Source organism: Streptopelia decaocto (genome assembly GCF_964273445.1).
Source record: "Streptopelia decaocto genome assembly, chromosome: 12".
NCBI classification, from domain to species: domain Eukaryota; kingdom Metazoa; phylum Chordata; class Aves; order Columbiformes; family Columbidae; genus Streptopelia; species Streptopelia decaocto.
Window position 1 is genome coordinate 5,790,547 of NC_138667.1, and position 12,191 is coordinate 5,802,737.

General features: G+C 43.3%; 1 protein-coding gene across 3 annotated transcripts; it reads right to left on the reverse strand.

Moving 5' to 3' along the window:
* Positions 1-643: 643 nt before the first annotated feature.
* On the reverse strand, positions 644-12,102 carry CNOT8 (CCR4-NOT transcription complex subunit 8). 3 transcript variants are annotated; one of them, XM_082063580.1, is made up of 7 exons: positions 12,082-12,102; positions 7,341-7,540; positions 5,567-5,760; positions 3,902-4,063; positions 3,074-3,218; positions 2,350-2,460; positions 644-2,024 (listed from the first exon to the last, which is right to left on the reverse strand). In XM_082063580.1, exons 2-7 carry the CDS (start codon positions 7,455-7,457, stop codon positions 1,875-1,877), a joined length of 879 nt encoding a protein of 292 aa, XP_081919706.1. In that variant the 5' UTR covers positions 7,458-7,540; positions 12,082-12,102; the 3' UTR covers positions 644-1,874. The 3 variants fall into 3 exon arrangements, with proteins under 3 accessions (XP_081919706.1, XP_081919704.1, XP_081919705.1); XM_082063578.1 differs by lacking the exon at positions 12,082-12,102 and adding an exon at positions 8,432-8,569; XM_082063579.1 differs by lacking the exon at positions 12,082-12,102 and adding an exon at positions 8,309-8,417.
* Between the last annotated feature and the right edge of the window lie 89 nt (positions 12,103-12,191).

The window sequence follows — 12,191 nt, forward strand, 5'->3', positions numbered from 1 at the left end:
GGATCATGAATTGAGAAAGTTAAGTACAATAAAGATAATTGTTTAAGAAAAAAAGTAGGAGGGATGGGGTTTTTTAGATCAAGAGCTCTTCCAGATTCTTCCAGCCAAAACACAGACTTGACCCTGATGATGATAGATTTCCTGTTCCAAACAGTAAAGCCTCAGAACAGCTTGAAGAGATGAAAATCAAAAGATGATGTGTTAACCCAGTAACCTGTTGCCACTATATTGAACTTGCTAAATTCTGTACCAAGTACTTTGAAAACCAGGAGAGGGAGCCCTTGTATACTTCTAAGTGAGAACCACAGAGTTTAGATGAAGCAGGAAAACTTCACACAGGACAAATAAGTAGAATTAATTTGTCACATTAAGTGGCTATGCTGCACAGTCAGAATAATCTGCAATACTGCTGGCTGTGCAGAAAGAGAATACAAGTTACCCAAGGAGATCTTAAACTCAGCTTTCATCAACTACTGTACAATAAGCTCAAAAGCAGATTTTACTAAGAACTACCACAGTAGTACAGCATAAAAGGTAGAAGAAAAACTTGAGCCTCTTCCCTTTGAGTGTGTATCGTTAAACTCAGATTCCAAAGCCTGAACTTCGAGAATTTTAGTGCTTGATGGAAAATCCAAAACAAGGCCTGGTTTAAAAAAATTTATTTTTACAAAAATTAAAAACAAGTAGTATTTACAAGCATTTTTAAATACCAGCTCTAACGCTCAACTCCTAATAATGGCTTGTTTAAAACTTGTTTAAAATGCAAGACAAAGTCTTAAAATTTTAAGTTTGCCATGTCCAAAAGGGGTTTTTCTGGGTTATTTTTTAAGAACTATCATTATAGAGATGTTGGGGGAAAAAAAAGGTACTATAGATGAGCTCATTTTTTAAAAAGTCAGAATCCCATGTTTTTCCATCCTCTAACTATCTTTCAGATGTTTATAATGAAGAAAAATGGGAGCTGTTTGGTCTGTTGTTAAGCATATAGTAAAACTAGGGGCTGGAGAAAGGGAAGGAGAAGAGGGACAAATATTTATCCATCTGCTGAACTACTTGTGTTGCAATGAGAAGAAAAAAATTGGTGGATTAAGCTGAAGAAGACTGAAGTCAGAGTATTGGTCCAACCCCTGTAAAAGGTCCTCAAGCAAAGGTGAACTTTTAGGCTCTCTTAATCTGTTTCCAGAACAGTTTATTAATACCCAGAAGAACTAAGCTGAGGCTCAGTACAGGTCAAACCTGCACCATACAGAATTAGAAACTATAGGAAGCTGATCAAATCAGTTCCAGTAATATCCCTTCCCATTGTTGTTAAAGTAAATCTCTGAATATTATTAGCTGCAAGGATCATTTTTAATGTCATCCATTCCCAAACCTCTGCAGTGATCAAAGGGAGCAATTTCCACAGACTACATAAAGATAAAATAAGCAAAACATGAGGTGAAGCAGTCACCCTCACAACATGCAGAAGTTTTTAAATGAGCTTTATAAAGCACAAATTCCAAATTTGTGTGCACGTCTGTGTCCGTTTTCACTGGATTTCCAGACCCTTAGCTCTACCGAATATTCTACCGTTAAGTCTTCCTTGCAGATTCTGTACAGTATAAAGAGGAAAAAAAACCAGAGGTATACACAGTAGGTTCTGTCTTTTACCCTTGGTATTAAAAAGATGGCAAACCACAAATGCTGGCATTAGGAATTCAGTCAACTCTCTTCTTCAGGGTTTCAAATGAAGATGCAGCTCTTCAGCAAAACTGCAGGCCTTCTGCAGGCTGTGTATTGTAGATGCCTTTTGTTTGAGACACTTAGGGAAAATGGTTGAGGACAGCAGCTGCCAAAACGGTTGGTAACCGTGTTCTGCTGAGGGGCACCACGGATCACGGCTGCATGTTGTTGATAATAGCCAAAATGCTCATTTTCTCTTGGGCTGAGTCCACATCTTCATTTTGTTTCTGAGCCACTCCTGTGCCGAGGCCATACAGCCGTCCGCAATACTTTGCATCATCGATTGTATCCTCAAAAAACAACTGCAGATTTAAAAAAAAGGAAGATACAAGGATTGTTTAATTGTGCCTCTAAATCAGACGCCACATATATTAATTAAACAGCTCATTTTAAGTCAGCCACCTCTAAAAGGCAGTATGGGAATTAAAATAAGCACATGAAAGAGGAGTAAGTAAACAGAAGTAGTCTGTGCCAGTATCAACAATTCCTATTATTGATAGTTTGAAGTGTGATGGCCACGAGGCTCAATAAACACCAAAAAAACTCACAACAAAATACATTGTGCATGTTAACATTTATGGAAAGGAACTGGGAAAAGAAGAACCATAAGGAAGAATACTGCAGTACCTCCTTCATTCTGAAGAATGCCATTCCGGTGAGAAGAGAGTCCGATCCTGCCTGGTGTTGTCGTCCAATTCGCTGCAAATCCAGCTGATCAGCCACTTCTTGAAGGCCGCCCTGCAATCAGAACAGAACCCGTTTTACTTGGGAAGATCCATCTCTCACCAAAATTGCCATGCTTCCCTAAAACGTGAGGGCAAATGCTGGCTACAATAAATCAATACAGATTCTAGCAGTACACACACAAAACAGCTGTAGATACTCTTCAAGACCACAGAAACACTCTTGTCACATTTCAGTACTTTGCGTTCCTGCTGCACATACTCGAGATAACTGTGAGTGCACAGGCTGTGATTCAGCAGATAAATTACTTCCAGCTCTCTGAGTGTCCACCAGTTAATCAAGTCATGTAATAGTTCATGTAAGAAGAAATATGCCACCTTGCACAGGGAAGATAGCATGCTGAATTATAATTAGCCTTTGAAATTACTGATACACAAATCAGAAGGTTAGGGGTATGTCCCCTATATAATATACGTATTGATAAGTCCAAAACTGGGGAGGCGTGATCTGTTAGATACAAACTTAGTCACAGGTGCCTCTGTGTGACCACTGGCTTTTATACACGTTCCAGTTTTAAGACTTGATAGATGTAGCAGTTCTGTCACTTGGCTTACTGTACATTTACAGTTTTGATCCCCTCTATCACTTGCTGGGGAGATACAAGTACCTTGAGGTTTTTGCAGCTCTTCATTAAGTATTTTACATCATAGATAGATGGGAAGAAAAGGTTCAAGATATGGAAAAATTCATGTTCCTCTTCCGGTAACCTGGAATCTGTCAACAACTTCACCATGTAGCCAAAGTCGTAACCACTGAAAACAAAAACATACAGAAAGTAGATAAGCGGGCAACACTTAGACTAGGTCAGTACCAATATCTTGTTTTTCACAGGAGCTTTACATGCTGTAGCTTTCCAACCTTAACATTTTCTGACATTCATAAAACTCCCCTGGATCAGAGCCAGAATTCATCCTGAACATCCGTGTCAATGTAGGACTTTTGAATGCTCCCGGGGTGCCACCACTAACCCCCTGCAGAACACCTAAGCCATTGGGAAGAACACACTTTCCTTCTCAACATTTCAAGTTTCTGTAGCTATGGGCAATACGGAAAAGCAGGAAAACGTGTAAATGTCTCTTTCCACCACCTCCTCCTCCCTCAGGTCCTTTCACTCATGATGATACCAAGGACCAGAGGCTTTGTAATCAAGTTGCTTGAAAAGCTGTAAGATAGACAGCTTAACTGCACAGATTTCTTCCTCTGCATAAACACAAGACAGAAGTTGAGAACACCACCAACATTGCAAGGAAGAGAAACAAAATCCTTACTTTACAATGCACACAAGTTACTAAGTGAAGAAATCACATTTCAACTTCATAACTTCTTCCACAGAGGAAAACAGTAACAGCAAAAGGACTTGCCAGACTAAAGCAGCAGTATTTCAATCAAAAAGAGATTTCTCACTTGACAGCATCGGTGACCATCTCAGACCTACCTGTGGAAGGACAGCCACTTCACGCTGTCACTAAGGACGACCCCAGATGTCATGAGCAACTCAGCAAAATGCAGAGTATCGATCCCTTCTTCTTCATGCTTCTGGAACTGCAGCCCAGAGCTGGCGAGGAGGTCTATGGAGTCCTGAGAGTACATGTCCTCCCTGAAGGAGAAAAGCAGATTTGCAATAAAGGTACTAACAAGTCAGGCTCATATTAGGAAAATTTCTCCCACACTGTATTTCAAAAACTGGAGTGACCAGTAGGATATCTCTGGGTGCCACATTTGTGTCTCTAGAAAATTCACGTTAAATCAGTTTTAATACCACTACTGCGGCCTCCTACAGCCGTAACAAGCTATTCTGTGATCATAACTAATTAATAATCTGTTGGTAGTGCAGATTCCAAAGATGCCACCACCACAGAACCGAATGATGTTTTTCAAAATGTTGTTTCCACAAGGCGAATGGAAGCAACCCAGATGAGAGCACGGAGAAAAGGGGAGTTTCTCCCAAATATGAAGGTGTGAAACTCTGAAGTACATTTTCTATCTCTAGACAGATTCCTGTCTCCATTTTTCTTTTTCACTTCACAGCACATACCACCTTATCATTGTCTCCTGTTCCATCTCTGGGAGTAAACAAAATTGCACAATACTTGACTAAGGAAGGAGAACAGGGATGAGTGATGATGCACTCGGTGGAGCACTGAGCAGGAATGCGACTTCTGTACCAGGTTGTTTCATTGTGGGGGGAGGACATGACAAACCACAGAGCAAAATTCACAACAAATACAGTAACCGAATCCGATGTAGTGATCACACTGTGAAAACCACTTTACTGTGACTTCAATACTTTTAAGAGGCTCACGGATTTGTGGAAATATTTCAACTTTTGGCTTCAAGTATGATCTGTATGATCTGCATACACTGGCTATGAATTTTTGTAATGTGACCGTTCCATGAAAATACTGATTGATTTCCTACAGATGTATGGTTTTGCCAGATAAACCCTCTTTCTATTTCCAGGGAGCTCTAGTGGTAATTATGCTGAGTCAGTCTTCACAGTTACAGGGGAAGGGATAATTAAATTTGTTTTGACTATAACCCAGGACGTTGCAGTACAGAGGAGACAAGAACAACTGCCACACTCCATTTAACAAGATTCATTCTCCCGAGCAGCTGTAACGATTACACTGGTGGGTTTTTTTCTTTAGATCTCAGTTTATATTTTAGCATGGATCTGTAAAGAGATGTTTTCCTTTTTGCTGAAAACAGCACAGCCATCTATTTTTAGCAGAAATAAATGAATTTTATATATACATAAAAATAAATAATATTTTTAGACATATATTAAAAGGTATAAATTTAGACCATAGCATTGTTCTAGTAAAAAGTTTAATGCACATACAATTATTGGGGATAGACTATTTATCACAGGAAATGGTATTAAGGACAAGATTTTAGCAGCATTTGGATGTTCAGAAATATTGCAAACCTATGTCATGCCAAAATCAGTTCCCAAATAACCTGTATTAATTAATACTCTGAATTTTTATTGCTTAGAACCACCCCTGACAATGAACATCCGGACACCTGCATGAGCCCAAGGAAAGCATCACTACAGTGGAATTGAGCAGCCGATTATTCCCCAGCTCAAGAGACTCACGTAAGGTTGAATTTAAAGTTGAACTGCCAAGTGTTGATGCCAGAGGGATATTCTCCTTTCTCATTTGTGAAAGTCAAGCCCAGCTGGATAATTTTCAGAAGGTCAACATTACACCGAAGGAGCTGATACTGATAGTCTATGGAGCTGCGGAATTCACCAATCGGTCTTACAACAACTCCAGGAAACTCCGTGTCCTAGGAGAGAAGGGAAAATCTCATTTCAGCACTTACTCTATTAGGAGTCATTATTATTACTCTGCTAGGAGTCTATTCAGTTCTTTACTTGCAGGTCTCAGCACTGCATTCTGTGAATTCTTCTGTAAAAATCACTTATTTTTTCTCCTTTTCCATGTTCATACAGATTTTAAACTGCTACAAGTCAGACGCTAAAAAAACCCGACACAATTTAAGTCTTGCATTCATTCATTTCTTACCATTATCCTTTCTTGCATTTTTATTCTTAAAAAAAAATACAAAGCTATCCAATATGCACTACTGTATCACCTTTCTCTTGCAAAGGACTCTCATTTTCCCTAAATCTACTAAAATGGCCCTTCTAAATACAAGTTAAATTTAGCACTCTGTCCATCTTCATTCGATAGTCCAGACAGCAATAACCTTCATTGATTCTGAGGAACAGCCACTGCCTAAATTAACAAAAACTCACACCAATCAAAACAGATCTTAACAGCAGAACAAACACCTATTAGACAAAAGCATTTCACTTGACCAGTGATTGTGTGCTCTCTCCACTAGAGCCTGAACTTCTAGACTTATTTCTATTCTCAAACGAGGTCACATAACTTCCTACTGACTAGAGCATATGCAAAAACACATGAAAAATCCAGTGCTGTGTATCTTACAAAATTGCTCCCTTGCCCAAGAGGTTTTTTTTTATGTCGACCCTTACAGCGCAATCACTAAAGCAGGTCAGAAGCACACTTGCAATGAGATCAAACAGAAGCAAGAAAGCTCATTTCCTATTGACGTACGATAACAAAAAAATCAAACTTACTTACACAACTGTGTTCTAGGCTGAAATACTACACGCTCTGCAGGGGCGTGTGTTTTTATGCCACGCTTTTATTGCAGACTTTTCATATCTTTAAGTTCCTAAGCTAAGTTGGTGTAACTTGCAGTATCATAACTAAACCCGGTTATTTATGTAACTAACTGGCTCCCGCCAAGCAGATACAGACTTTTAAGAGCAGGAAGAGATTGCTCCCATCTGGGGGAGATTCCAGTCAATTTAAACAAAGCGTTCTGGACATACTGTTGTACCTACAGCCAGAATATTATTCTTCCAGAAGAATCACCATCTGATCCCATTAAAAAGGAGGGAGCCCAGATGAGCAGTTGTCACTTGCAGGTCTTTTGTCCTACACCAACGTGGCATCTTCCACAACCAAACGGAGAAAGACATTCAAAGGACAAATACACTGGTGGAAAACTAAAGATTTAAGCCCAATTGTACCTCTGACCTCTTTCACTTTTCTGTTGCACAAACTAATACGTTATGAATAGGTAAATATGAAATTAATTTGGGTTTTTAAGGTGGTCTGTCTTCTCTAGCTTTCATTCAATCCACATTCAACATTATACTTGTATTAAATTCTGGAAAGCGTCTACTAGTTTTCTAATTTTTCACCATTTAACTTCTAGCTCAGTTTGACTGGGTACAAAGAGAAATAATCTCTCACTCAAAAATCCACTTATTCCCCTACCCCAAAGAAATCCCTTGACTAAGGCAACTAGGTCAAGTAGAAAATATCTACCATCGCGATGTAGCTGTAACTTAGAACAATCTCTCGAATCTTCCTCATCTCTTCTTCCAGATTGTTGGCCCACACTTCACAGATCACCTGGCTGTTCTCCGCAAGCGCTGCAGGCATCTTGCACGGATTGGGGTAAAGGCGGCTGGTGTCGAATTCAGATGACAGCGTAGAACTGCAAGCTGTGCGATCTTACCAGTGTGCTGCATCAAACAGGTAAATAAATAATGCTTTATGTGAAAAATGATCTAAATGTAAGAATGAGTGCTCTGGCAGGGTCAGTCACACTTCCATTTTCAGCTTCAAACAGCCCATTTGAAGTTTACACTAAGTTTTTTCTTGCTTTTATCACTTCCTGGAAACACACGGAACGAGAAGGAAATCTCAGGTATCTATTCAGGTTACAAGAGCAGGGGCACAATTCCTTACAAAAAGAGCCATTCTCCCTGTCTGTCTCTTACCATAAACTCTGAAACTCTGGGCGCAGGATGTACAAGCAGGGACTCCTCACATTTAATACTGTTCAGCTAGTGCGCCAGTTTTACACACAACAGCAGCACGTTTTACAGACGGTGTTTACACACAGGAGCTGCCCTGCTCGAACTCAGGAAGGCGCCTCAGCCGGTACCACCGGATAAACCGCCGCTCATCGACCACTTCCCGCAACGACGCGGGCAAAACCACCCCGATTCCCACAGGCGGGGCTCGGGCTCTCCGAGGCACGGCCGGGCCCGCTGGGACCGAACCGCCGTCACCCGTGCCGCCCTCAGCCCAACGGCAACGGCCCCGCGGGCTCAAGACCCCTCGCGCTGGGCCGGGGCCGCCCGGAGGTGGCTCAGGCGGGCGGGGGGGCGGGAGGGGACGAGCGGACATGGGGACACGGACACACAGACACACGGACACACGGACACACGGACACACAGCCCCCCGCCGTCCCTCACCGGGGGGTCCCGGGGCCGCCCCGCCCGCACCTGCTCGCGCACCGCCAGGCCCCGCCGCTCGCGCCGGGCCCGCCCGGCCGCTCTAGCCCTCGCTCCCCCCCGCCACTCGTCTGCTCCGGCGCTCCCCATCAGCCTTCCCCGCCCCCGCGCTACCTGCCCGGAAGCCGGGGCCGGGCCGCTCCGCTCCGCGCAGGCGCGATGCGGCCTCCTGGAGGGGCGGGACTTCCGGGTTCGGCCGCTTGGCTCTCGCGAGACACTGTGGGCCAAGGCCGCAGGAGCGCGCGGGGGAGGAGTCGGGGGGGAACGTTGCGGCGCGCGACTGCCTCGCGGCCGCGCGCGCTCCCGCGTAGGGGCGGGGAAAGTGAGGGGGCGGGGTGGGCGGAACGTCACGCGGCGTCCTGCCCACAGTGCGCCTGCGCAGAGCCCATCGCCGTGTGATGAGTCGTCTCTCCTTACCCCCCCCTTTTCCCCCTCCGCGGCTAATGGACTCGCGCGGTCTCCCTGCTCTGGGAGCGGCGGGCGAGTCCAAAGTCCGCGGGGGGCGGGGGGGGAAATGAGGGAGTTAGGGGCATCGCGGCCGTAGGCGCCCACCGAGCGAGCTCAGCAGTTACAGGAGCTGGGCTGAAGTGTCTGCTACGCCTGCAAACTTCGGGCTGGCTTCTGTTCTAGAAATGCTCTTTAAATTACATTAGCAGTAGAAATGTGTATCTGGTAAAGCAGCGTAGTGTAACTTCCTGTGCCAGCAGCTGCCAGCATTGCTCTGCTGGCCGATGCTGGCAGCGGATACTCAATTAATTTGGAAGCTTGTTTACTAATAATTAAGCTTAGATAGTATTTCCTTTTCTTTTAGGCTGCCGGCCTTCTGGACAGGGCTGCATCTGTTACAAAACCCTGCGCTCCAGGAGCTGCTGCAGAGCTGTTACCCGCCCACCATTTGGGCAACTTTCTTTTCACTGAATCTCACCTATTTGCCTACCGTTTTAATAAAAGAATCTGGACAAACAAATCTCGTGATCTGTTACACTTCAGACATAGTCTAGTGTCTCAGGTTTAATGCTCGTACCTCAGCAGAAACACAACTTCCTGGAAGGAGATTTATCTGCGTGCTGCTCTCTATACAGTGAACTTGATACTGGCAGCATCTTGCGACATCCCTTTATTGGATGTTATTTTGATTCAAAGTTTATCTCCATAGATGATAGTTACCATTTTGCCTTCTCAGCTCTGCAGCCTTGTGCGTTGTGTAATTTATATATTATGCAATATGCTAGACTGGCAGAAAGTAATCACCTTTCTACCCGTGGTCACCCGAGTTCGGGATTTTGTGCAAGAAAACACATGTTGTTAGCAGGTAAATATAGCAGGTTAGATTACAGCACTCTGTAATAGAAGGTCAGGGTTTTTTCCGGGTGAACAGTTCAGAGTAAAATACATATATCATTTATCTTGTTTATACACCCAGCACTTGAAGGTATTGTGAATCCAGGGGAAAAGGGAAGATGAATCTTCTCAGGACACCGAAAATCTGTGTGCCTTGCTACTCTAATAAAAATGTATTGCAGGAAATAATCACTTGTGTTAAATTATGCTTGTAGTGTTTAACAGTTTACATATAGTTTGTAAAAAAAAAGTTATCCAAGGATGTTTGCAAGCACCACTGGTAAGAGCTGGAAACATTTTGCTGAAGGAGATCAGAATTTGTTTTTTCAATCAGGGCTAATTTGGATCGTGGCACATAAGGATGAAGAATAGCTGGAAAAGACACCCTACTCTTTTAAAAAGTACCATAGTTCTTGTATTTGGAATTACCAAACTTGCTTCCAGGTCCAGGCCTTCCTGAAAAGTCTTCTCGCTCTCTGTGTGGTTCTGTTAAGGCCACAGAACAGTCTGGGTGTGCAGACCTGTTAGATCATGAGGTGAAAGAAAGGGGCTTAAGCTCAACATTTTTACATCAGGCAGCTTGAGCCCCGTGTCCCGATCGTGCCATGTTGTGGGTTTCCTTTGGAACTTAGTAACAGCACCACAAATGGTAGAAAACTTACTTATGGAAATGTGAAAACACGAATTGAGAGTTAAAAGATGCAACTGTTGCTGAACGTGTTTGAACCACAACAGCGAGGCCGCCATTGACATTTTGCTGACCCTTCCGCTGCGGTACGAGGTGATGGCACACGTGTGCCTGGGTGGTTGGTTAGAAATACGGTTCGGAATGCAGGTAATTAACAATTAGGTGAGGTGCACTAATTTCAGATTCTTCTTTGATGTTAGAGGAACTATCAGTGTGGGTTTGTATGATCCTGGAAGGTAATTAATAGTGGCTATTTAAAAAACTGTGGAGAATGAACAAAGATAAATATATTTTAGGAAGTGTCTGATCAAAAAGCCTCTCTGCTGAGAGGAAATCGGACTCTTTGCACACCTCAGCAAAGTTTGCACAAACATGGAGGGTTTGTGGTGAGGACACCAGTGCAGGGCACACACCAGCCAACAGAAGCAACTTTTAGGTTACTGCCAACCTGCGCTGGGCACAGACCTGCAGCAAAAGATGAATGACATTCACATCCTTAGGACTGATACGCTGAGCTGTCCCTCTTTGGTACCAATATTTAGGAGATAACCTGTGTGGGAATTGAATAGGCGTTAAAAACAGTGAGGTCCGTGAAATTATATATGAATTCTATTGTACTGGCTCATCACCCACCGTTTGCTGTTGGGTGAAGAGTCCTCCGAGTGCAAGCCCATGTCCAAATAAGGATGGACAACATTCATAGGGCACTCCTCTCTTGAAATGTCAATTTCCACCTCATCCCCTGCACGCATGTGAGTAGTTTGAAGGGTTTGCATTCCTCCCTGTTGAGTCTGCGTTCCGTGATAAATAACAATTAGTATCAATGGCTAAGAATGACAAACTCTCCAGTAGGGAATAGTTAGGATTAGTCAAGAGAAATTGCCAATGAAAACAGTAACACAGCCTTGAATCTGAAACGAAGCAACAGTGAATGTTTAGCACAAGAAGTGGACAAATGGCGTGAAGTTGGGAAAGGAGTTCTGGGAATTTTCTCCTTCCAGGAATTAAAAAAAAAAAAGGTTAATTGATAAAAATACAGCTGTAGCGGTAGGTACAAGAACCCAGGCACAAAGAGGTGCTGCCGTTGTTCACGCAGCTCTGACTGTGCTGCTGGCTTGAGATGTCTGTTCCCAAAGGACAGCGGGGGTTGCTTCACACAAGAGTGACCGGGAGGCAGAGCTGATATTCCATGGTTTTCCTCGTGTGGATAAAATAAATCTAGAAAGTTATGGCCAGTTACACCCTCAGTTCTCAGAACGTAGCTTATAATAGGGCACCGGATACGGGATAAATAACATAGATTGGGGCCACATTTGCATAATAAAGATCAATGCTACTGTAAATTACATCTTGCTCTCTGCAATACCATAATTACAGGCTATATGGTCGGTAAACATCATATCTAAAGACAACTGAGCCTGAGCACATTCATCTTGTCCTTACAGATGGAACTGTAACCTGTAACTGGTTGAGGATACTACATAGCAACAGCATTAGTGTAATTCATAGATTTAGTGCAACACAAGGAAAACAGGATCGCTGCTTTTTGCCAGATTCCACAGTAACCCTTGCTGCTTTTAACAAATACACCTTTAACCCATTCGGTTGCACTGGCACTAGCTATTTTGTACTCAAAACCTGAGCTAGCGCATCATAAAAACTACATCTCTGGAACGTGTTGGGTGGCTTTTTTATTCTCGGATAGAGCCGTTAACTCTTGACGAAAACTCCTTACCTGCAGAGATGTATTCCAGCCGCTCCCTGAGTGACAGCGCACACATGCACGGGGAACGCTGCCAGCGCTAACGTGACATGGCACTGCACATGACTCCTCTGGGAAGGGAC

Coding starts and splice junctions, on each gene's coding strand:
- CNOT8 (XM_082063580.1), bottom strand. CDS start 7,457: ATGCCTGCAGCGCTTGCGGAGAACAGCCAGGTGATCTGTGAAGTGTGG. Junction 5,761..7,340: donor GTTACAGCTACATCGCGATG/GTAGATATTTTC, acceptor CTTCTCTCCTAG/GACACGGAGTTTCCTGGAGT. Junction 4,064..5,566: donor AACTTTAAATTCAACCTTAC/GTGAGTCTCTTG, acceptor TTTCTCCTTCAG/GGAGGACATGTACTCTCAGG.